General features: G+C 50.6%; 2 protein-coding genes across 5 annotated transcripts; one reads left to right on the forward strand and one right to left on the reverse strand.

Annotated features, from left to right (window-relative positions):
- Positions 1 to 10987: 10987 nt before the first annotated feature.
- On the forward strand, positions 10988 to 12580 carry LOC121165969 (cathelicidin antimicrobial peptide). The gene is made up of 4 exons (XM_040994990.1): positions 10988 to 11225; positions 11654 to 11761; positions 11904 to 11975; positions 12400 to 12580. The coding sequence occupies exons 1-4, from the start codon at positions 11049 to 11051 to the stop codon at positions 12523 to 12525; spliced, it is 483 nt and encodes a 160-aa protein (XP_040850924.1). The 5' UTR covers positions 10988 to 11048; the 3' UTR covers positions 12526 to 12580.
- Positions 12581 to 15764: 3184 nt separating this feature from the next.
- Positions 15765 to 21623, reverse strand: NME6 (NME/NM23 nucleoside diphosphate kinase 6). Of its 4 annotated transcripts, none has more exons than XM_040994391.1 (6): positions 21554 to 21623; positions 20029 to 20125; positions 18257 to 18359; positions 17260 to 17299; positions 16499 to 16659; positions 15765 to 16238 (listed from the first exon to the last, which is right to left on the reverse strand). In XM_040994391.1, the coding sequence occupies exons 2-6, from the start codon at positions 20116 to 20118 to the stop codon at positions 16072 to 16074; spliced, it is 561 nt and encodes a 186-aa protein (XP_040850325.1). In that variant the 5' UTR covers positions 20119 to 20125; positions 21554 to 21623; the 3' UTR covers positions 15765 to 16071. The 4 variants fall into 4 exon arrangements, with proteins under 4 accessions (XP_040850325.1, XP_040850328.1, XP_040850324.1 ...); XM_040994394.1 differs by having other exon boundaries at positions 21527 to 21622; XM_040994390.1 differs by lacking the exon at positions 21554 to 21623 and having other exon boundaries at positions 20029 to 21472.
- Between the last annotated feature and the right edge of the window lie 3467 nt (positions 21624 to 25090).

Here is a 25090-nt window from a genome sequence, read left to right on the forward strand (position 1 = left end):
GGTCAGAGGAATTCAATGCCCGGGGCTCAGACTCTCAGGGTTGGTACAATGGGTTTTGGAATTTGAACTTTTACTCAAAGCAAGGGCAAACAAATTAAGGGTCCACATTTACATGTTACAAAGATAACCTTTGCCAGGGAGTGGAGAATAAAGTAGGGAGCAGGCAGGGTAGCTCTCTGGAAACCAGTTTGCTGAAGGCCCCAGCGGTCCTAGTGGCAAAGGAAGGAACTTGAGCCAGAAGGGAGATGAACTGCTGCAGAGGGAGAGAGGTGGTTCTTGGTATGGGCTCCTAGTGGTTTGAGAGAAGGACCACAATGCTGTCTTTCTATTTGGTACCCTCAGCAGGGGCCTCCGCTATTTCCTGGCAACCAAGAAGCTTCACTGTTTTTTAAGAAGCCACTAGATCCCATATGCATTTGCTGGTTCAACCCCAGGTGCTCATAGAGTCCAGGGTTGGACCGCATTGAAGGCTAGAACCCAATCATGTACCAGAAACTCAATTATTTGAGCCATCACCATTGCTGTCAGGGTCTACACTAGTAGGGACTAAATCAGGTATCAAATCCAGGCACTCCAAAATGGAACATGGAAGTCTTTTTTCCCCTAATAAAATGTATTTATCTATTTGTTTGCAAAGCAGAGTGACAAAAAGAGGGGGGCAGAGAGAGATCATCCATCTAATTCCCTCTCCAAGGATTCACAATAGCTGAGGTTTGTCCAACAGCTTAGCTGCATGAATCTGCTAGGCAGGTAAGAGAGGCCCAGCTGCCTGGGCACCATCGGCTGGCTGCCCACACCCACCACCCTGCCTCCAGAAACCACTATTTAGGCATCTTGCTATCCTGGTTCCCTCATTATAGAAATTTCTACTTCCCACCCCTGACCCCAGAGCTCTGAAAACTTTCCTTCCTCTCCTATTTGATGTAGGGTTTTTGTTTGTTTGTTTTTTTAAGATTTATGTTTTGAGCCTGGTGGTGTGGCCTAGTGGCTAAGGGCCTCGCCTTGAATGCACCGGGATTCCATGTGGTCATTTCCTCTCTATCTCTCCTCCTCTCTGTATATCTGACTTTGTAATAAAAATAAAATAAATCTTAAAAAAAAAAAAAGATGTATGTTTTGGCCCAGCTCGATGGCCTAGCAGCTGAAGTCCTTGCCTTGAATGTGCTGGGATCCCATATGGTACTGCTTCTAATCCTGGCAGCTCCACTTCCCATCCACCTCCCTGCTTGTGGCCTGGGAAAGCAGTCGAGGATGGCCCAGAGCCTTGGGACCTTGCACCCATGTGAGAGACCTGGAAGAAGTCCCTGGTTCTCGGTTTTGGATTGGCACAGCTTTGGCTGTTGCGCTCACTTGGAGAGTGAATCAACAGACGGAGGCTCTTCCTCTCTTTTTCTTCTCTGTATATCTGACTTTGCAATAAAAATAAATAAATGTTAAAAAAAAAGATTTATGTTTTTACAATTTATTAGAAAGGCAGATTTATAGAGAGAAGAGGATATATAGAGAAAGATTTTCCAAATGCTGGTTTATTTCTCAAGTGGCTGTCACAGTCAGAGCCAAGCTAATCCGAAGCCAGGAGCCAGGAACAACTTCTGGGTCTCCCATGCAGGTTCAGGGTCCAAGGCTTTAGGTCATCCTCAACTGCTTTCCTAGGCCACAGGCAGAGAACTGGATGGGAAATGGAATAGCCGGGACAATAGATGGTGTCCATATGGGATCCCAGTGTGTGCATGATGAGGATTTAGCCATTGAGCCAACACAAGGGGCCCTATTTGAGGTAGTTTACTAATGGGCTGATCTTTACTAGAACAGAGCTTGGAATAGAAATAGTTACTCCTCCCCTCAAGGAACTCCCATCAGTGAAGTTTAAGGTGCTGGGAATAGGCAAATCTCCATGATAAAGAGGCCTTTGGTGGCTGGGTGGAAGGGACCTAGATAGAAGTGGGGCAGAAAATAGGGGAGGGAGTGGAGACTTTCCAAATAGCTGGAAGGTGTGGGTTGTTGGAAAAAGAGGACTCAGGAGAGAAGGGAAATGGGGTGCTCTCAGGGAGGAAAAGAGCCATTGATGGCAGATGGAAACCGGGAAAGAACTGCAGGATCTGGAAACTGCTGGTGCATTGCTGCAGCCCAGGCCTGGAATGGGCATGGGGGCGGGGGTGGGGGGGAGGAGGTGGAGCGGCTGCAAGAGACCCAAGTGGGAGGAAGGGGACAGTCCTTAGAGCTTGCTGAAAGGTTTTGTCACACTTTGTGTACAAAGGGTAGTGTTAATAACAGAATCAGATTTGCAGTAGGGTTAATAGGGGGTGATCCTCATGAGGAAGGGATGGGGCGGCCTGAGTATCCAGGAGAGGGCTGACTTAACAATTTGGGGTCCAGAACCTAGCTGACCTTGGGACAGGGAGCCAGGAAGGAGGCAGATCTCTCTGGATTTTGATAACTGAGAGTTTGATTAGAGAGAGGAAGGCAAGGGAGGAGTCTAGAATGATTCCAGAAGCATGACTCAGGCACCTGGCTGCAGGGCAGCAGTTTAACAATAAGTGACACTGTTCTTGGAAGTTTTTTTCCATTTTTGTTTGAAGAACAGCACTTGCATATTTTTATAAAACTCAGTGCAATACCTGAGTATTACATGCACATAGTGGGCCTGACCAAGTTAGTTCCCTAACTTCCCCCAACTACCAGTCCTTTTCTTTTCTTTTTAATTTTTAAAATTTATTTTTAATTATTATTATCATTTTATGATACAGTTCTATAGACTCTAGGATTTCCCTTAACCCCACCTGAAATCCCCTCTTCCCCACTGAGTTCACCTGTATTATTACTATAATATTGTTCCTCATAAGTAGCCATATGTCCATTGTTGCAGCCAGGGAAGTGGTTACTTTGGAATCCACTGAACTGCACCCTCATGATTTCCTGACTGTTCTGATATTTTCATTTAGGACAAAAAAAAAAAAATCAGAAACCTTCCCTGGGGCCATTTTCCTTTCCAGCTCTGCTCCTTCTCTTCCCAGGAAAACTCAGAAAAGCCTTATTTCTCTCTTTATTTTCTCTTGAGCTCACTTCACGCACAATTCCCCCTACCTCTACCAGAGACAGCTCTGCTCAAGTGCTGCAGGAACCTCATTTGGGGAATCCAAAGCCAATTGAGAGTCTCCCTGGCTTCCCCCTGCCCAGTTCAGCAGCTGCCCCTTGGAGGCCCTGGGTGCACTTGACCCCTCCCTTCTAAAAACATTTTCAGTGCTCCTAAAATAGTTAATAAAATGGTGGTGTTGTCAGGAGGCTTTTGGCCCCTCCTAGTGGGTGTGGGATCCAGGCCTTGGGCCTCTTGGATAAGCAGGGAACTCCTCTGGGGCTTCCTGACTCTGGAACCCAGCAGCAGCCTAGAGCCTGGCTCAGAGGCACAAGGAAAAGGTGTGCAGAGGATAGAGACCAAGAATGCTAGGGTTCATTCCCGACCTCCTCCGCCTTCTGGCCTGGGCCTTCTCCAGGTCTCTTTTCTCTTCCCTGAAAGCAGAGATTTTTCTTCTTGGCTTTTTCCTTTATCTCCTTGGGTGTAGCATCCACAGAGACCACCAGAGGGCACGCTTTGAGTTTTTTAAAAAGATTTATTTATTTTTATTGCAAAGCCAGATAAACAGAGAGGAGGAGAGACAGAGAAAGATCCTCCAATTCACTCCCTGAGTGTCTGAGTGACCACAACGGCCGGAACTCAGCCAATCCCAAGCCAGGAGCCAGGAGCCCTTCCAGCTCTCCCACATGGGTACAGGGTCCCAAGGCTTCGGGCTGACCTCTGTTGTTTTCCCAGGCCACAGGCAAGAAGCTAGATGGGAAATGGAGCAGCTAGAACACAAATTGGTGCCCGTATGGGATCCTGGCAGTTGCAAGGTGAGGATTTAGGCATTGAGCCAATGTGACAGGCCTGGTATTTTGCTTATCTCAAGGGTGCAGTTACAGAGAAAAAGGACAGGAGACAGACACAGGGAAATCTTCCATCCACTGCTTCATTCTATAATGGCCACCTGGAATTCCATCTGTACCTCCTACATAGGTGGAAGGGACCCACGTGTTTGGGCCTTCCGTTGTTTTCCCAGGCTCACATAGCAGAGAGCTGTACTAGAAGTAGAGTAACCAGGACTTGAACCGGTACTCATATAGGATGTCTGCATTGCAGATAGCCACTTAACCCACTATACCCCAATATGGACCTCACAGTGATCACTTCATGACCAAGCTCCACCCCATTTTCACAGTCAGTCTGTCTCACAGGGACCTTGGCAAGAGAAAACAAAACAAAAAGCACAAATCTGCTTTGGAAGGTTAGAATAAAGTATGCTGGTAAAATGTGAGGGCCTCTGTGCCTCACTGTCCCCAAGCCTCCTCTTAAGCTGTAACTCTACACCCTGACAGCGGGCATTCTGAGAGAGGCAATTCCCCCTATGGGCATCACTCCGCTGAGGCCTCATGTTTGCCAGAGGCTGTGGGTAGCACATGGATGCCACTGGGGCAGTAGAGAGCCAATCAGAGGTTCTGGGACAGAGGGTAACCTTTGCTGCAAGGGCTGTGTTTTCTTGTGAGGTTTCCTGGGCTCCTGCTTCTGGAAGGCGGAGGCCCTGGGCTGTGGCTGAGCCTTCCTTACAGCCGTGCTTGGGTGCTGTGCCCTTCCCAGAGTGTACACAGGGGAGGGCAAGATGGATGCTGTGACCGGGAGGGCTGGGGACTGGCTGGCATATTGCACCTGCACTGGCAGGCTGCTACAACAACATCCCCTACCTCTTGCTGTTTGAGTTGGAGCCTCTTGCACCATCCTCCTGAGAGCAGGTTGACCAATGTCATATGGTGCAAGGTGCTAGTGGGGGTGATGCAGAGAGAACAAGGGAGAGGCCAGCCATGGCTTCCAATATCTTTGTCTTCCTGGCCCTGAGCAATGGCTGTCCTAAAAGGAGTTGAGGCAAGACCCATTGGAACCCTCTGAGCCTGAGATCATGCCCACAGGCCTTCTGGAAGGCTTGCTTGCTTTCTAGAAAAGAGAACTAGTCAGTGTTTTGAAAAAAATCAGTGTTAACCAGAGCTACACATGTCCTTCTCTGAAGCATTGCTCAGAGTTTTTAAAATGATTTTATTAATTTTTATTACAAAGTCAGATATATAGAGAGAGGAGGAGAGACACAGAGGAAGATTTTTCATCGATGATTCACTCCTCAAGTAACCGTAGCAGAGGGAGCTGCGCTGATCCAAAGCCAGGAGCTTCTTCCGGGTCTCCCACGTGGTTGCAGGGTCCCAAGGCTTTGGGCCATCCTCAACTGCTTTCCCAGGCCACAAGCAGGTAGCTGGATGGGAAGTGGGCCACTGGGATTAGAACCAATGCCCATATGGGATCCTGGTATGTGCAAGGCGAGGATTTTACCTGCTAGGCTACAGTGCCAAGCCCAAGAAATTATCTTTTGTGTGGGTCCAGTGTGGTAAAGTAGAGGCTAAAGTAGAGGATGGCCCAAAACCTTAAGACCCTGCACCCACATTCCAGACCATAATCAGGTAGCTGGATAGGAAGTAGAACAACTGGGACATAAACCAATGGCCTTATGGGTTGTTGATGTTTGCAGGGGGAAGATTAGTTAACTGAGCCATCGTGACAGCCTCTAAATAAATAAATCTTAATAAATAAATAAATACCTATGTGAATTGTGCATTGTGAATTTGCAATAAGCAAGGGGATTTTTTATATACTTCTTTGAATGAGGAACATTTTTCACAGAGAATCTTGCATCTAGTCCCAGAAACACACTCTGAGTACAAACCACCTATCCCAGTGTAGCCCCCAAGTTCAGTTTGTAGAGGTGGACTCCAGTACAGGTGTGATGGCTCGGTGGCTATATCCTTACCTTGCACGTGCTAAGATCTCATATGGACTTTGGTCATGTCCTGGCTGCTCCAGTTCCCATCCAGCTCCCTGCCGATGCACATGAAAGAAACAGAGGATAACCTACATGCTTCAGCCACTGTAGTCAGGTGGGAGACCTAAAGGAAGCTCCTGCCTCGTGGTTTCAGATCAGCTCAGTTCCAGCTATTGTGGCCATTTGGGGAGTAGACCAACAGACAGATCTTTCTCTATATATCTTCTTCTCTGTAAATCTTCCTTTCCAATAAAAATAAATAAATCTTTAAATAAATGTTTAAAAAAAAAAGTACCGGGGCCCGGCGCGGTGGCGCAAGTGGTTAAGTCCTCGCCTGGAACGCCCAGGATCCCATATGGGCGCCGGTTCTAATCCCGGCAGCCCCGCTTCCCTTCCAGCTCCCTGCCTGTGGCCCGGGAAAGCAGTGGAGGACGGCCCAAAGCCTTGGGACCCTGCACCCGCGTGGGAGACCCGGAAGAAGCTCCTGGCTTCGGACCGGCATAGTATCGGCCCGTTGCGCTCACTTGGGGAGTGAATCATCGGACGGAAGATCTTCCTCTCTGTATCTCCTCTCTGTATATCCGCCTTTCCAATAAAAAATAACAAAAATAAATCTTTAAAAAAAATTAAAAAAAAAAAGTACCAAGCACCGTCCAGGAAGATGGTTGCTGTAGTCATATAAGATGGGGAATCTAGGGGCTAGCACCATAGTGTTTTAGACTAAATCTGCCTGTGAAGCCAGCATCCTGTACTGATGCTGGTTCTAATCCAGGCTGCTGCACTTCTACCCAGCTCCCAGCTTATGCCATGTGGCATACAGTACTGGCCAACACAGGTAACTCATCTGAGAGTGGCAACAAGGGAGATCTGGAGAACAGGAAAGGAGAGGAAAGCCAGTCAGGGCTGGGGCTGCGGAGGAGGGACAGAGTCCAGGGGTGTGATTCCAAGATACTACAGCAGACAGTCTGGTGCATTGATCCTGGCACTGGAAGACACAGACGTGCTGAAGCTGCTCAGGGCCCCTGGGAGGCTAACAAAGGGCTGGGAACAGGGAAGGGCTCGGGGCAAAGTCCCCTGGCCAAAAGGTGGAGGCTTTATCTTTCTCTTTAGTGGCAAGTGCTGGGTTGGGAAACCTGGATTATGCAATGGAGCCCTAGCCCTGGGTGGATGCTCCTGGACAACACAGGGTGTGGCTGCCCCACCCTCAGTCTTCCCCAGAAGAGATAAGCCATGACCCCCTACCCTTGCAGAAGATAGGGGGTCCCGTGAGCTGGAGTCTTGGGACAGTACTCGGATCTGCTTGCCCTTCCCCACTGCTGGCCACCTCCCAGGGCCTGCTCATAAGTCCTCCAGGGAACAAGTATGTCGTGGGCAGAAAGCACCCAACCCCACCTGGTGCTGGCTGGTCTTTCTTGAACCTGTCTATCATCAGCTGCTGTGGCCCACCTATGTTCCCCACCTTGTTCTTTCTGAGGGCAGAGCCCAGGGCCAGGTCCTGAGAAGGGGCTTAAAAAAGGGTCAGGTGTCCACAAGGGAGTTTGTGGGAGATCTTGTGTTCACTCCATTTAGGGAGTGCTTGGCTTCAGGAGGAGGCAGGCACAGCCCTATCTACAGGGGCCTAGGGCTTCCCAGAGTGCCAGCAGTCTTGTCTAAAAAGACAGGGGTCCCACCCCGGCGACTAGTTTGATTAAGGGCACAGCCCCAGACTACAGGAATGGGTTCTGAGCTGTCTCCTAGCCTGATGTCCGTGGGAAGTGCATCAGGCTAGGATGGGAACTAGGAGCGACATGGAACAGATGTCCCCAGAGAGGCTGACACTGAGTGAAAATGTGATGAAGATTTGGGGCTGCAGGCAGGAGGTGATGTTGGTAAAGAGGGGGACCAGCTCTCCAGCTTCTCTGTCTGTCAGTGTCTGCTGTGGCTGAGACTACACAAGACAAGGTACCTGACACTGACACAGCTTGTGAACATGCCCTGGAATTTGACAGTGGCCATGGGCTGTCTCGTTCACTGTCCCCATGCAAACACTGCAGAGCTTCACATTCCTTGGAAAACGGGATATTTGTTCAGATGACCTCATACCCCAGGTTCCCGAACAGTGAGGCTGCAGTGAGTGACAAGTCCCAGAGACCAAGATGAAACGGTGGCTGGCGCCCTCTGTCGACCACTGGTTGAACAGGCGGTGTTATCAGGGTCCTGCTCCTCCTTCGTTCAGCTGTTGGGCAGTGTTTTAAGTCTGCTGGGACCCATCGGAGGGGGTGGACTGTCTGTTCCGGTGGTGGCTGTGTCAGGTTTTGTACGTGCACTCATTGCCACCGAAGACCTCATTTGAGGGCTGAGTGAAGAGCAGGCAGGCAGGTAAGGGCCCAAGAATAAATTAATGAGTAAGCTGGGATGACTCCCACCCTTTGGCACCCACCCCCTAGAGCTGCCGTAAGCTACATGTGTGCTACCCAGTGTGGCAAAGGGGGACGCTTCTGGTAGTGGCACTTGGATGTTGGACTTGGGACTTTCCAGCCCTCTCCTCCATAGCCTAACACTTTGAGAATCTATGAGAAGAGTTTACTGAAGCTGATTCCTGAAGTCCCACCTTTAGGACCTCAGCATTTGTTTTGAGTTAATTCTGTAAAACTTCAAAAGGTTTTTGGGAGTCACTCTATGTAGAAGTCTTCATTTTATTTTGCTTTCTTTTAAATTTATCAATTTATTTATTTGAAGGGAAGAATAGGATCCAGCAGTGTGGCTCAGTGACTAAAATCTTTTTTTTTCTTTAAAGATTTATTTATTTTTATTGGAAAGTCAGATATATAGAAAGAGGAGGAAAGATGGAGAGGAAGATCTTCCATCGATGATTCACTCCCCAAATGACTACAACGGACAGTGTTGAGCCAATCCAAAGCCAGCAGCTCTTCCAGGTCTCCCACACGAGTGCAGGGTCCATAGGTTTTGGGCCATCTTTACTGCTTTCCCAGGCCACAAGCAGAAACCTGGATGGAGAGTGGGGCTGCTGGGATTAGAATTAGTGGCCATGGGTCTGGCGCGGTGGCCTAGCGGCTTAAGTCCTCACCTTGAACACACCGGGATCCCATATGTGTGCTGGTTCTAATCCCAGCAGTTCCACTTCCCTTCCAGCTCCCTGCTTGTGGCCTGAGAAAGCAGTTGAGGATGGCCCAAAGCCTTGGGACCCTGCACCCATGTGGGAGACCTGGAGGAGGTTTCTGGCTCCTGGCTTCAGATTGGTACAACACCAGCCAAGCTCTTGGCCCATCTTGTACTGCCTCTCCAGGTGCGTTAACAGGGAGCTGGATCAGAAGCAGAAATTGTACCAGTGCTCATATGGAATGCTCATATGCCAAGCAGTGATTTGAACCTCTGCTGTCACCAAAATACCCCTTACCCCCTGAAGGAAATTAGCTCAGATTCTCAGACATGCTCATATTTCGACCTGCTGAGCTCACAATCACACTAACACAAAACAGTAACTTACATGTCCTGGGCTCATACCATATTACGACTGACACAGTAGTTGTTTAAGCAGGACCCTGTGTGGGTCACCCCTATTTATTGCTGAGAAGACTGAGGTGCAGGACCAATGCCCACGTATGGGGTACAAGACCACACAGCCGGACAGGGCAGGCTGAGCCTGGAGCTCAGGCAGCCTGTGTGGGAGAGGGATAGGGGCTTGCCCACAGCAGAGGCCAGGGACAGATATGATTCCAGAGATTCCCCTTTCCAGTGCTCCCTGATGGGAGGACAAGCTGTCTGCAATGGCCTTCTGTTGTTCAGAACAACTGGCTGTCTTGGTGAAGGCCCATGGGCCAGCAAGCCTGAGGGTGGCTGCCTCACCCTGGACAGCCATGGGCTGTTGGGCTCTGGAACAGTGCGTAGGGAGCCGTGAAAGGCAGGGAGAGAGGGGGCTATAATGGGACTTGTTTCCTAAAGAGGGGGGATTCTAGTCAGGGAGGGGCTCCAGCTCCCACTAACCAGTGCACTTTCAGCTGCCTTTAGTGGCTCAAACGTCCCAATCACAAGTGCAGGAGCTGCCTGTTAGGTTAGCAGAGTGTGGAATGGCAGTGCCAGCTAGAGCCACTCAGAGCAGAGGAGATGGGGATCAGACACACACACACACACACACACACACACACACACACACACACACACACACACACACAGAACTTGCCTGACGGATAGCACCACCCTGGCCTTGGGGAAAGCTCAGTGTTCGGGGAGGGGGATAGGGACACCTGGCCTGCTCTCTCTAATGCGGGCCTCTCTGCGAATCTGCAGACCACCCAGTTGATGGGGTGACACATTGCAAACAGAGAGTCCCCCACCCCTTGCTAGAGGCAGCCATGGAGTTCTCAGGGTCTAAGAGAGTTCACCTCCTTCACAAAGACACTGACCCAAGTTCTGGCCAGGACTCCTTCCTGCACCCTGTGCCATAGCCCAGAGAGGGAAGGCAAGGCCTCGAGGCCAGATGCCTGGGTGTTTTGGGGACCAATGGAAGCCCCTTGGCTCTGGCTGGCTTCATATGTAAGTAGCAGGAAGGTCCAGCACTGGACCAGGTGTGGTTTCTCCTCCTGGCAGCAGGCAGGGGCTCTGAAAAGGAGAGCAGGGCTGGGCAGGCGTGTCCTTGTTTCAGGCCTGCCTTGGTAACCCGCACCTCTCCCACTTTGTCTTCTTAGGGGTTCTGAAGCCAGTAAGGAAGGTGAAGGGAATGGAAGAGTGCAATACCCCAGGTGACCCCTTCCCCAGCTGCTACGAAGGGTCCTCATGTGTGCAAATCCTGCTTGACCAAGAGGCTGTGGGGCAACACCTGGATGGTGACACCAGGTTGTATGGCAGCACACACTTCTCCTTCCTCCTCCCCTGCTGAGTGCACAGGGTGCTTGTAACCATCCTGACTATGTCCATCCCCTGCGGGATCTGGGAGAGGCCAGGACAGTGGCCAGGAGATGGGGAAACCATTTCTTCATCCTGCCATCTTGCACATGGGCAGAGCCGGTCATTGCCCAGCAGGCCTGTGAGGCAATGGCAGGAGCTGAGGCAAGGCCGTGGCCCCACAGCCCGCCCTGGCAGGCAGCCGAGGATGGGTGGCTCAGGTTGGGCATAAAAGGGCTTCCTGGGGGCAGAGCGGAGACAGACTTGGGGAGTATGGAGACCCAGAGGCGTGCGGTTTCCCTGCTGCTGCTGGGCCTGGTGATGCCTGTGGCCACCGCCCAGATCCTCAGCTACCAGGAGGCCGTGCTCCGCGCTGTGGACAGCTTCAACCAGCGGTCCTTTCATGACAACCTCTTCCGCCTCCTGGATCTGGAATCCCAGCCCCCGGAGGTGAGCTGGGGCCAGCACAATGCACTTCTGCTCCAGCCAGCCTCAGGGCACTTCCTCTGTTCTTGCTACGCTTTGCCCGCTTGTCTCTCACAGGAAGGCTTCCTGGAGCTCAGTTTTCTCCTGGCATGAGAACTTCCTGTCCCAGAGTCCCTGCTGTGGTATGGGTGCCCACTCCCATTGCAGGTCCTGGAGACAAGGACGAGGCCACTGGCTCCCCTGCTTTAATTCCCCTGCCTCTGCTCAGCCTGGAGGGTCCAGATGAGCGCTGGACTGAGGCTGGTCCCAGTGTGTGCTCAGCTCCCTCAGTGCTTGGCACACAGCAGGTGTTGTGGGAAGATTGGCAGTTGTGGTAGGGGGAGGCGGAGGGAAGCAATCAGAGGAGGCAAGAACAGAGCCAAACCTGGTCTCCCCATTTTCCCTCTGGCCAGGACAATGACCCAAATACCCCGAAGCCTGTGAAATTCACAGTGAAGGAGACGGTGTGCCCTAAGACAACAGAGCAGCTACCAGAGCAGTGTGACTTCAAGGAGGACGGGGTGAGGCTGGGGGCTGGTTGGGAGCTTCCCCTCTAGAGGAGGTTGCTCAAGGGTTTCCCGGGGGAACATGTCCTGCCCCACGGGTGAGGCAGAAGGGCACAAGGGGTGGGTGTGGTCCAGTTATTGAGTTTTCTCTCCTCAGCTGGTGGAGCAATGTGCGGGGACCGTGATGCTAAACCAGGCCCGGGAATCCTTTGACCTCAACTGTGATGCTGTGAGTGGGCTGTTGTGGGATGCAGGGGCACCCCGGTCTCCTCCACCTGAACCCCATCTCCAGAGGCAGCTGGGCAGCGCCTTAGAGCAGAGGCTGTCAAGGTGTGGTCCTCAGCTGGGAACTTGTTGCAGATGCAGGTTCCCAGGCCTCCCTCCATCTTCCTACTCCCCCACACCTCCAACTTCCTCTCTGCTGAAATCTGACAGCCTGCCTTACAGTAACGAGCCCTTGACCGAGAGCTGTCCTGTGTTGGGGGCTTGCTTTCGCTGGGACTTGTTTTTTTCTCCTGTTTTTTGGGGGATAGGAGGCTCAACCACATATTCCCAAGATTCCAAGTGGGGTGGCCCAGGATAGGGAGTTTAGATGGAAAGAGGTTTTAGTTCCCACAGGGTGTTCATTCCATACTGGTGTTCCCCCGCAACAGGCCAAGGAAGCCACCGGGCTTCGTAGGTCCTTACGAAGAATTAGGAAGAAGATTGGAAATGCATTGCGGAAATTACCGAGGTTTCTCCCGTATATACCCCGTGTACCATTCCCCGGGGGTAAATAGAGTCTGCTCTGTCCTGGTTCAGGCTTTGGGACTCTGAACAATAAACGATGTGAACGCAACCTTTCCAGGTGTCGGGTCTGTTGTCTGATTACGACTTCTGGGAGAGAGAGAGAGGATTAGAGAGAGAGAGAGTGTTTGTGTGTGTGTGTGTGTGTGTGTGTAAGAGAGAGAAAGAGCCGGGGGCAGTTACTCCTCCAGGAGGCAAGAGGTAAAAGAAAAAAATTGTAAGTGTAGAGGCGGGAGTTAGCAGATCATAGGGATCCAGGACTGCAAGACAGTCCCTGTCCCGCGCTTCCAGCTCTCTTCGCTAGATGCCCCTGTACCCAGAAGTACACGTCCCGGCAGGCTGCGCGCTGTTCGGTGACGCACTTCCTCCGGCGACGCCCTAGTGGAGAAGGCAGCACTACCGGATGTCCACTGCCTAGCAGCGGGTGGCGTTGCTCGCGGGCGGTGAGTGTGTCCGTCCAGGCAGGTCGAAAAGAGCAAAACCGCCTCCCCGCCGCCGTGTTGCCTGGTCGTACGGACGCCGAGTGGGGGTGCTGGCTCCTCTCGCGCTGTCCAGTGTCTCTCGCGCCAGTGTCTCCCTCCTATCTCGCCCACGGTTCCCACAGCCGCTTCTCCACGACTTGTCCCTCAGTGTGGAGCTCTCAACCCTGCGTCAGTGCGCCCTTCTCAGCTCCCGTTTTTAGCCAACCCTTGTCACCGGGGTAGGGGAATAAAGCCGATATTTCTTTTGCAAAGTGGAGGGTGAGGAGCGTGGGTGGCTATGGCCTTAACTCCCGCTGGGGGTACAGGGTGAGGACTCTCACAGAATGAGGTCCGTGGGCAGTCCCCTGTGCGTTCTCGGATTGTGCAAGCCTTATATTTTCCTTGGTTGATCAGCTCTAGCCCAGCCAATGCTCTGCTTTGGGGGATTTTGATGATGGCGAAGTGGGTGCCCATCTGTTTTTGCTCGGGGCCTGGGGTTCCAAGACACAGAAGGTCTGCCCTACCCTCTCTGGCTGTCATCATTTAGTGGTGGCTCTTGAGCATTTGTGATGTGCTGCGTACAGGTGAGAAGCTGCATGTTGAATTTTACAGATGGTCTCTGACTTAAGATGGTTTGATGTTTTAATATTACCAGGTGCAGAAGCAGTACATGGTAGAAACCACAGTTTGCGTTCTTGTCCTCCGCTGGGGCCAGCAGGGTGCCACACGGTGCTCTCCGCAGCAGGAAGCCGGAGTGTGTGTTTCAGAGCAGGTTTAAAATATGCTAGGTGAAGCTGAGATGTTCAGTAGCTTAGATGTTTGGAGACATTTTTGACTTAATGATGCATTCAGTGGCTTTATTGAGGTAAAACCCCATACATAGTAAGTCAGTGAGCACTTGTGTGTGGGACTTTCAAAAAGTTTGTGGAAATGCATATTGTGGAAAGACTTCATGAGTTCCACGCCAGTACTGGGACCACAAATTTGAGCCGCCTTCCCCTGCTTTTCCAGGCACATTAGCAGGTTTTGTTGATATCCCAAACAGTGTGGCATGGATAAGGTTGAAGAGGGGATGAAGTGCAACTGAGAAAATAAGAAATGAGACAGACAGCAGATAAAGACTAAGGGAGTTGTGTGCCAGAGGGAAGCCCCCTTCTCTGATGAAGGAGGTCGACCCAGGAAGCTTGCTGCTTTATTTCTTATTGAACGGCTGGGGGAGCCAAGTGGCACAGAGTTGATTGCTGCATCCCACACTGATGTTAGCCAAGGAGTGCTTGAGGATTAGGGCGCAGCAGTGTGTCCTAAGCACAGAGTCAGTACGTGATTATCTCAAGAATTTCTTTAAGCACAGAGTCCTGTGGCTGTGTGCTGTGGCCCAGGTGTGGACCCTCATCCCTAGGCCTTGACCCTGGTCTTGTACATTTGCTCACTGGGATTAGAACCATATGGGGGGCCTGGCAAGGTGGCCTGGTGGCTAAAGTCCTCACCATGCATGCCGGGGATCCCATATGGGCGCCAGTTCTAATTTCAGCAGCTCCACTTCCCGTCCAGCTCCCTGCTTGTGGCCTGGGAAAGCAGTCAAGGACAGCCCAAAGCGTTGGGATCCTGCACCCATGTGGGAGACCTGGAGGAGGTTCCTGGCGCCTGGCTTTGGATCGGTGCAACACCGGCCATTGCGGTCGCTTGGGGAGTGAATCATTGGACGGGAGTGAATCTTCCCCTTTGCTGGTTCACTCCCAAATGACCATGACAGCCAGGGTAGAGCCAGGTCAAGCCAGGAGCTTATCACTTTATCCCATGTGGCTGGCAGGGACTGAAGTACTTGGACTAGCTTCTGCTGCCCTCCCCTTTTTAAAAAATATTTAATTTTTATTTTATTCATTTAAAAGACAGTTACAGAGAGTGGAGTGGTGCAAGTGAAACAAATCTTCCATCTGCCAGTTCACTCCCAAAATGGCCAGGGCTGGGTCAGAGGCAAGCCCGCAGGCAGAAGCTGCTTCTGGGTCTCCCATGGGGTGGGAGGAGCCCAATCAACTGGGCCATTAGCAGTGGGTTGGATGGGGAGCAGAAAGGTGGGGAACTCTAACCCATGCCTATGTGAGATGCTGGTGTCATGCGCAGTGGCTTCATCAGCTCCCTTCACCAGCAATTATTCTACATTCTTGCATCTCATTGAAAGCTCCTGTATGTACCTAAACTTTTATTGGCTCAGGGCTCAGTGTCTGCAAAATTCCTTTGAATACGAAATATTTCTGTGAATAAAATAAAACAATGAATTTTCCTAAGATTGTTCTACAGTCTAAAGCTCAAATGCACCACAGTTGTGAAAATAATTTTTAACCTTGATGGTAGTGTTTTCTACTTGAGAACCCTATTATTATTATTATTTTTAATAAAAGCTGTCAGGTTTGAGTGTGAGAGAATTCACAGTGGGGTGCCTCCAACTTTGTGGAATCGGCAGAATGTTGACTTTTATTGAGGGAGAGAACCCAGGTGTTTCTTAAAGAGTCATGGCACTTCCTTCTTTTTTAGATTTTATTTATTTTTATTGCAAAGTCAGATATACAAAGAAGAGGAGAGACAAAGAGGAAGATCTTCTGTCTGATGATTCACTCCCCAAGTGAGCACAACGGCCGGTGCTATGCTGATCTGAAGCTAGAAGCCAGGAACTTCCTCCAGGTCTCCCAGATGGCTGCGAGGTCCCAAGACTTTGGGCTGTCCTCAACTGCCTTCCCAGGGAGCTGGATGGGAAGTGGGGCTGCCAGGATTAGAACTGGTGCCCATATGGGATTCTGGCACGTTTGAGGCAAGAACTTTATCTGCTAGGCCACTGCACTGGTCCCCAGTCACGACATTTTTTAGGTATGCAGTTAGGCCTGCTCCTCCTTAAAGGAAGAACATGTCAGCAAAAAGGAGTCTGTTCTCTTGAGCCATTCATGAACATTCCAGAGAGGAGGTAGACAGACAGCAAGGTGCTGGAGCGTTTGTAGTGATGAGCCAGGCTCTCTGGCAGGTGGTGGTGCCCAGCAGAGAGGGCATCTTGGTCCCAGTCAGGGGCTTCCTGGACTGACGTGTCCATCAGGCTGGGCCTGGGCCTCCCGTCCCAGCTGCACAATGGATACCTCCCTCTGGACTATAGCACACGGGGCCACAGCGCAACCGGGGCTCCTCCTCCTCGTACCAGCGCTGCTCACTGAAGTCAGGGAAGAAGGCAGCAATCTCTCTGCTGGCTGAGGCCACAGAGTCTGCAAGGGAAGGTCAGACACAGGAAGTGCAGGATGCAGGAGTGAGGTGGTCATGATCAGATTCAGAGACCTGGGCATGCACTTTCCCCTGCTGGCTCCCTCAGTCCTGGGCATGGAAAGAAAATCCATAGGCCACACAGCTGCGAGATGGTTACAAAGAGCCAGAAACAGATGGAACTGGCTAGATTGGCCAGCTGTCAGTCCCACCATATAACCCATCCCCTCAACATTCTGGCTGTGGACAGAGGAGGCAGACCGACCTGACCCATGGGTGGTGTTGCGGGTGTCAGTGAGGCCAAAACTCCCACGAATGGAATCTGGGGCTGTGTAGCGTGCTTGAAATACTCTGGTGGGCCCCATCAGTGTCCTCCAGAGCTGGATGGCATCCTTGTGGGCGAGAATGTAGGCTCTGATTGGCCCGCTGTGAACAAAAGGAGCCCATGGAAAGAATCCTGCTGTCCAGTGTAGGAGGGACTGCAGACCACTGTGAGTTGGGTACAAATCAAAGTTCCCTGTGCACCCTGCCCTCGTTTTCCTTGTGGAGTACCAGGGCTGCTTCACATGGAAGAGGCTGGGCCCCTGCACACATACAAGAAAGGCTGTGGGGCTGATGCAGAGGCTCAGCTGGCTAATCCTCAGCTTTAAAGACCAGCATCCCACGTGGGTATCAGTTCATGTCCTGGCTGCTCTACTTCCCATCCAGTTCCCTGCTTGTGGCCTGGGAAAGCAGTAGAGGATGGCCCAAAGCCTTGGGACCCTGCACCTATGTAGGAGACGGGGAAGAAGCTCCTGGCTGTAGATCAGCTCAGCCCCAGCCATTGTGGCCTTTTGGGGAGTGAACCAGTGGATGGAAGATCATTCTGTCTCTCCTTCTGTCTGTAAAAATTTGCCTTTCTAATCTTGATTAAATCTTTTTTTTTTTTTTAAAAAAAGAGTGGCAAATTAAAAAAAGAAATCTGTTTAGGGGGCTGGAAATATATGCCTCAGTGGATAAAGATATTAAAACCAAAATTAGAAATACCTGGCCATGAACTCCACCAGCCGCTGATAGAAAAAACGCCCTGCAAGAAAGAGTAACTTCATTGAGATGCTGGAATCCAGGAGAATTTTGGGGGTACTTCTACCTCCTTAAATGGAATCATAGAAGCTATTCTAGAAGAAAGAATAAGGGGGTCAGAATTGTGGCCCAATGAGTAAAGGCACCACCTGTGACACTGGCATCCCACATGGGTACTGGTTTGTGGTTGCTCCACATTACTTCCAGTTCCTTGCTAATCATTTGGGAAAGTAGTGGAAGACAGCCTAAATATTTGGGTCCCTGTACCTACATGGGGTACCTGGAAGAAGCTCCTGGCTCCCAGCTTCAGCTTGGTCCAGCTCTGACCACTGCAGCCTTTTGCAGAATGAACTAGTGGATATTAGATCCTCTCTTTCTCTGACTTTTAAATACATAAATAAATCTTTAAAAGCAAAACCAAGGATCCCAGAGTCTGACACTTTATGATCTGCAACCACACTCTGCTACCTACGATCCAATCCGTGTGGCTGCAGTGAGTCATGACCCTCCCTCACCAAATTCCCTAATCTGGATATTTTGTCATACCTGGCACTTGGGCTAGTCAGGAGATGACAGGAGCATCTCGACTATGACAGAGCAAACACTTAGTACTGACAACTGATATTCTTACCAGGACATAAAAATTAAGGTTTGGGTTAGGACCTGATAGAGGAGGAGGACAAAAAAAAACCTGATAATCACACCAAGTTTGTGTTTGAATCAGGACTTGAGGCGGTGAGAGCAGGTTCACACGGGGCATCAGACAGGGCCTGCCAGTTGTGATCCTACCAACAGTGCTCATCGAAGCCTCCGGGGACTGAGAAACAGCCCATCTGGAGGACTGTTGATCCTATTTCTGTTGCAAGGTGGATGTCCTCTCACTCCAGGGAGCTGGAATAAGGAACCAGGAGGACCACAGCCCCCAACCCTCCTCACTCAGGCATGGTGCTGTCACTCCTACCTTCATGCTCCTGGTAAAACCTCTGGCAGTCTTCCTTTCTCAATTGAAGTTCTCTCCTCCGCACGATAATGAACTTGTTGTTCAGGATCTGCTGATGAACAGCCTGGATAAATACATACCCCAAAGGGAAAAAAAAAGTCAGGAAACTCAGGCAGACTGAAAGGAAACCTGAGGAGCTTGGGGCCCAGGACTTGAGGGCTACAGTGGAAAGGTGGGGTGCAGCCAAGCGCTTTGGTCATGCAGGGTGTGGCCTCAGGGGGGGCAGGTGACAACGAGTTTTTGTCCCTCCTATCCCAGCAGGGGGCTTGCCTGCAGTGCCATGAGAGTCTTTCATTCTCCAGATGATGGCCCTAGATAGACTAAGCACCCTATAATTTATACGTCACTCTGGCCAGACGGTTTTAGAATAAGATACAACTGCCTTAGCCCAGTACTTACCCTGTGTGCTCTGTCCTTTTCCCACAACCAAGGCACACACATTTCTGCTTAGGCACCTGTCCTCCAGACATTCCCAGGATTCCACCCTTCCCTTGAGGGCTGGCTCTGGCAGCCACTGCCAAGCCACCATTCCTGACCACTGTGGTCTTGTGCACCAAGGCAGAGTTAGCAGGCTTGCTCAGTTGGTACTTAACAGATGGGGCGGGCAGAGTTCTATAGTGGGACCCTGACTCTATGATTTCTACCCCTATCTGCAGGACGGTGAATAGGATCCAACAGGATCATGATGTGGTACCTAACAAAGGGAACTTGGCAGGTTTAATTTAGGTTTCTTTTTTTTTTTTTTTCTTCTAAAGATTTATTTATTTTGATTACAAAGTCAGATATACAGAGAGGAGGAGAGACAGAGGGGAAGATCTTCCGTCCAATGATTCACTCCCCAAGTGAGTGCAATGGCTGGTACTGCGCCGACCTGAAGCCGAGAACCAGGAACCTCTTCCAGGTCTCCCACACGTGTGCAGGGTCCTAAAGCTTTGGGTCGACCTCCACTGCTTTCCCAGGCCACAAGCAGGGAGCTGGATGGGAAGCAGAGCTGCTGGGGTTAGAACTGGCGCCCATATGGGATCCTGGCGCGTTAAAGGCGAGGACTTTAGCTGCTAGGCCACGCCACCGGGCCCAAGGTTTCTAATCAGTTGAATTTGCTTTCATTAAAAGGGAGACTATCTGAGTGGACCCAATTAATCACAGGCGCCCCTTTCAAAGTAGTTTTCTCTGACAGGAGAGAGAATTAGAAGTCAGAGATCTGAAGTATGAGAAGGGCTTGATGCCCTGTTGCTGTCTGGGAAATGGAACGTAGCCTGTGATGTGGACTCTGGTGGTTCTAGGACCTGAGAGAGCAATTGCTGCCTGCTGGCTAGTGGGGAGACACAGCCCTCAGTCCCACAGTGACCTTCGCGAGCCTGGAAGTGGATCTGGCCTCGTGAGCTCCTATGAGGAGTATTCACCCAAGCCTAGCCAATGGAACTACACAGTCACAGAGCTCTGAGCTAAAAAAAAGCATTGAACTGTCAAGTTTGTGGTCATCTGTTAAGTAGCAATATGTAATCAGTATGTATTCCTATCTTCCTGTCATTTGGTTCCCTCTGTTATTGTACTGAGTCTTGTCTTTAGGAGTTGTCCCAAGCGTCCCACACATTTCTAGTTTCCTAACAGGCAGAGCCCACTGCTCCTGGCTTCTCTTCTGCAGCATCTGGCTCAGCATTTTGTTGGCCGTCATAGCAGACAGCACTGCAGCAGGTACCACAGCACCTGGGGCTGCTTCCATTTGTTCTTACCTCCAGAATCAGTGGGTGAGCCACTGCATCTGGCTTAATCAGGGCCAGAGTGAGCTGGAGAGCCTGGGGGCTGCGCAAGATGGAGGTCATCTCACTCCTGCCAACAGAGAGCTGGGTTAGGGACCTAGGAGTGTCACACTCTCCACCCCTCCCCATTCAGGCACCGTGCTGTCACTCCTGAGCCACCTGCCTGTGTCAGCATGAAGCTGCCTACATTTTATTCAGTTGCCTATCTGGGCTCATAGGTTTAAGAAGAGTGGTAGGCAGCTCTTAAGTTGCCCCAGGGAACACATAATCTGTTTTGTACTTCTACAAGGGAGGTACCCATTCAAAGAGAAATCTAGGCTCAAACACTACCCAGCTCTGCCAATGTGTGCTTCCCTTCCAAGCCTGTGTTTTACAGAGGTCTAATAATTGACACTCCTGAGTAAGGTATAATGCCTGATTCCCTGTTGATGGGCCTCTGTCTTCTAGAGGGTCCACAGTGCTCTCATCAGTTCTAGAATTGGAATGGGGCGATACAAGAGAAGTTGCCTGGCTAACCACCATCTCTTATCTGGTGTGACGGACAGGCCAGGACCTCCTCTGCCCAGATCAAACCTGAGTTTGATTTTGAGTTTGTTCTGAGTAAGGCTTGCGGAAGACAGTCACGTGTCTGAGGCAGCAGACAGTGCCCGGCACTAACAGGCTCACTTTACCAACTCAACGGATGTGCACAGTCTCACTTGTCCCCTAGTGTCCAGTAAAATGTCCTGTAGACATATCATACTCAACATACAAGTGTTTATGCACTGGGCTGCACCCACGGTCTCCCCCACCTGTTGACCTGTAAAGAACCGATCAGTTCCAAAGCAGTAATGACAGGGTCTCAACACAATAACTCAAATTTGCCAAGAAACACGGGGAAGGTATCCAAGAAGACACAGGGTCAGAGCCTGGGCAGCATGAAGGTGGCCCTGATAGCCTTATTAGATGTGCAGTCTGGCCCCAGTGGAGAAACTAGTGCAACGGTTCTTGCAGTCCTATCTTTTCTGCAGCTTTCAACTTGTTATCAGGCCGGCTCCTTGAAAGCAGCACTGTTTTTATTTTATTTTGCTCATGATCATATATTCTCATAACTTAATACACAGTGCCTGGCACAGGACTGGCTAGGAGCAGCATCGGCTGAGTGCCTCAAGTAGTGTTCCTCACCACACACCCCACTATTCCAGGGACGAATGCAAGGTCTGCAGAGAGGTCCCAGTCCCGTTCCTGAGGTCGGGCAAGTTAGGGCTGTCTTGTTTCTTGGTTTAGAAACAAACGTAGACATGCCCAGAAACTTGTTCAACATAGGGAGTCACTCCTCAGAGCGATTACAGACTTTAAAAAGTTGCCTCGGCCTGGGCACCCCACGCCCGTCCTCCGGCGTGCGGCGGGATCCTGTGGTCCCCCTACCTGTGGCTTCCTCCAGTCCCCTCACTCCCCCACGCCCGTGCTGCGTGACCTCCACCCCTTGTACCCGCGATCTAGCCCCCTTCGGAGGTACTTCAGCAACACTTCGGTCCGGATTTCTCTGGCCCTCCAGTCGCGGAGCCCGGCCGCCAGGCAGCGCACTAGTCAGCCCGCACAGCCCTTAGTAGGGGTCCTTCAGGCTCTCGGCTGGGCAGCCCTGTTTGGGGTCCTCGCACGGAGGCTCAGTCGGGGCAGTGGGAGCGGTTGGGTAGTGTTGTGGGGGCGTTTTAATGTAGGGCGATCTTTCGGGAGTGTCCGTCGCGCTCTAATGCTTGGCCCGGGCTAGATGGGATGCGGTGGGCTCAGCTTTATGGGAACCGCTTCCCAGAGGAGGGTCTGGAGGCGCGCGGAGGGGCTGGTATCCGGGGTCCGTGGTTGGGTTGTGGGGTTGATGGGGCGCAGTCTGACCAGAGCTGCGAGTTGTTAACCTAAACCCGAAGGCATTTGACTAATGTGATTCGGGAGGACCCTTTTTGGCTGGCGTCCAGGGGTGCTCAGGGTGTGAGACAAGCACGTACTAATAATGGCTTTGGGGGTGTGGGCAGCAGGGAGACGGGCGGGGGGCCATGAAGACACGATGAGGCAGAGAGAAGGAGAGACAGAGAAAGATCTTCAGTATGCTGGTCCTTCCCCACCTCCCCAAGTGGCCGCAAAGGCCGGAGCTGTGCCGATCTGAAGCCAGCAACCAGGAGCTTCTGGGTCTCCCATTGGGGTGCAGGGTCTTAAGGCTTTGGGTCATCCTCCACTGCACTGCCCTCCCAGGCCACAGGCAGGGTACTGGATGGGAAGTGGAGCAGCTGGGACACAAACTGGCACGAACATGGGATCACGGCTGAGGATTTAGCTATTGAGCCATTGCACTGGGCCCCTCCATGAAATTTTGAGGCAGCTTGTGACTTACCATTGTCCTGCCTCTATCCAGGATGCCTGAATCATTAAGTACCAAATCCGGCTAAGGTTAGATATTATTCTAGGTAAAAAATGAAAATCTCTCCTTTGTAGAATTCTGCATAGTATATGCCAAATGTTGGTCACATTTATGGCTATGCCACCTTGTGGCTCAACTAATACTTTGTGCTTTCTTGCAGTTTCTGTAACCACTTCTTATAGCCGCCCAGTATTGAGAAGTGATCCCCAAACTCCATGACTTACTTACTTTCTTTCTCTCCTTCCTTCCTTCCTTTTTTTTTTTTTTTGACATTTCTTTTTATTGGAAAGTCGAATATACAGAGAGGAGGAGAGATAGAGAGGAACATCTTCCGTCCCTTGATTCACTCTCCAAGTGACTACAACGGGCTGAGTTACGCTGATCCAAAGCCAAGAGCCAGGAACCTCTTCCAGGTCTCCCACACCGGTGCAGGGTTCCAAGGCCTTGGGGCATCCTCAATTGCTTTCTCAGGCCACAAGCAGGGAGCTGGATGGGAAGCAGGGCTGCTGAGATTAGAACTGGTGGCCTTATGGGATCCCCGTGTGTTCAAGGCAAGGACTCAGCTGCTAGGCCACCGCACCAGGCCCCATGCCTTCTTTCTAAGCACTAAAAGAAGCCATCTCCTCACAGTTTACTCCCAAACAAATGCAAAAGATAGGACTGGGCTGAGTTGGGGCTGAATCACACAATTCAATCCAGGTGTCCCATGTGGATGGCAAGGGCACAAGTATCTGGCTCATCCTCTGCTGCCTGCCCGGGTGCATCAGCAGGAAGCTGGATAGGAAGTGGGGCCACCAGGACTTGAATAGGCTCTCTCATAGCAATGCCAAAGTCTTAAGCAAAAGCTTAAACCATTATACCATAACACCAACCCTCTGTATGTTTTCTTTTTTTACTGGCCTGTTCTGTTGCCTGACAGCTAAATAGATATGTATGGCATTTTGGTGACTAATGTGTGTTTTAGTGGTGACTAAAAGTATTGCCATCTTGAGGTAGGTACTGTGGTGCTGCAGTTGAGCCATGGCTTGAGATGCCTGTGTCTCATGTCAGAGTGGCCGTTATAGTCCTGGCTGTTCTGCTTCTGATCCAGCTTCCTGCTAATGCAACAGACAGTGGCTCCTTTGCCATCCTGGTTGGAGACCCCAGTGGAGCTCTGGTCTCCTGGTTTTGGCTTGCCCAGCCCTGGATGTTGCGCAGGTTTGGGGGACTGAACCAGCAGATGGAAGACAGTCCCTCCTGCTGCTCATAGAGAGTTTCAGCATCCTATTCAATCTCTACCTATTTTACTTCAGGCTTTTTATGGGATATTTTAAAAAGGTTTATTTATTTTTATTGGAAAAGTAGATTTACAGAAAGGAGAGACAGAAAAATCTTCTATCTACTGGTTCACTCCCCAAGTAGCCACAAAGGCTGAAGCTGAGCTGATCTGAAGCCAGGAAATGGCTTTCCAATAAAAATAAGTAATTTTTTAAAATAAATATCTATCTCCTCTCTGTAAATCTGACTTTCCAATACAAATAAATAAATCTTTAATAAGTAAGTATTTTTTTTTTTAACATTGTATTGGAAAGGCAGATATGCAGAGAGAAGGAGAGTCAGAGAGAAAGATCTTCCATCTGCTGGTTCAAGTGGCTACAACAGCTGGGCTAAGGCAATCTGAAGCCAGGGACCAGGAGCTTCTTCCAGGTGCAGGGTCCTAAGGTTTTGGGGGATCCTTGACTGCTTTCCCAGGCCACAAACATGGAGCTAGAAGGGAAGTGGAACAACCTGGACAAGGACTGGTGTCCTTATGGGATCCCAGCACATGCAATGTGAGGATTTAGCCACTAGGCCATCACACCAGGCCCCAATCTTTAAAAATGAAAAAACAAATCGGACTTTTTAACTTGTAGGATATTGATGTCATCGGAGTACTCAAAGATAATTGAATAAGATGATGCTGAAATCTGATTTTGCATCAGAGTCCCTGAATTTGGGAGGGCTTTTTATTTTATTACTGTTTGTTACCTGAGATTCATTTCAGAAAATACCTCGGGCCCGGCGCGGTGGCGCAGTGGTTAAGGTCCTCGCCTTGCACGCCCAGGATCCCATATGGGTGCCGGTTCTAATCCCGGCAGCCCCGCCTCCCTTCCAGCTCTCTGCCTGTGGCCTGGGAAAGCAGTCGAGGACGGCCCAAAGCTTTGGGACCCTGCACCCACGCGGTTCGGACCGGCATAGCATCGACCGTTGCGCTCACTTGGGGAGTGAATCATTGGACGGAAGATCTTCCTCTCTGTCTCTCCTCTCTGTATATCTTCCTTTCCAATAAAAATAAATAAATCTTTAAAAAAAAAAAAAAGAAAAGAAAATACCTCAAGGTTTATTTTATTTTTATTGAAAGGAAGATTTTTTTTTAGGATTTATTTATTTTATTGGAAAATCAGATTTAGAGAGGAGAGACAGTGAAAGATCTTCTGTTTGCTGATTTCAACCTCTAGGCTGGAGCTGAGCTGAGCTGAAGTGGGGCTACTCAAATTAGAACTGGTACCCATATGGGAACCAGTGCCCATATGGGATCCTGGTACATGCAAGGTGAGGACTTTAGCTGCTAGACTACCGTGCTGGGCCCCGAAAGGCAGATTCTTAAGAGATGAGACAGTGAAA

The sequence above is a fragment of the Ochotona curzoniae genome, unplaced genomic scaffold (genome assembly GCF_017591425.1).
Source record: "Ochotona curzoniae isolate NIBS_2020 unplaced genomic scaffold, NIBS_Ocur_1.0 contig_908, whole genome shotgun sequence".
NCBI lineage: Eukaryota > Metazoa > Chordata > Mammalia > Lagomorpha > Ochotonidae > Ochotona > Ochotona curzoniae.

Bases quoted from the DNA above. Each gene is read 5' to 3' on its own strand.
- LOC121165969 (XM_040994990.1), top strand. From the start codon at position 11,049: ATGGAGACCCAGAGGCGTGCGGTTTCCCTGCTGCTGCTGGGCCTGGTG. The intron at 11,762-11,903 runs GTGAGGCTGGGG...TTCTCTCCTCAG, and splicing joins GTGACTTCAAGGAGGACGGG to CTGGTGGAGCAATGTGCGGG. The intron at 11,976-12,399 runs GTGAGTGGGCTG...CCCCCGCAACAG, and splicing joins TTGACCTCAACTGTGATGCT to GCCAAGGAAGCCACCGGGCT.
- NME6 (XM_040994390.1), bottom strand. From the start codon at position 20,184: ATGGGGAGGGGTGGAGAGTGTGACACTCCTAGGTCCCTAACCCAGCTC. The intron at 17,300-18,256 runs GTAGGAGTGACA...TCTTTCTTGCAG, and splicing joins GTTTTACCAGGAGCATGAAG to GGCGTTTTTTCTATCAGCGG. The intron at 16,239-16,498 runs GTCGGTCTGCCT...CTTCCCTTGCAG, and splicing joins CAACACCACCCATGGGTCAG to ACTCTGTGGCCTCAGCCAGC.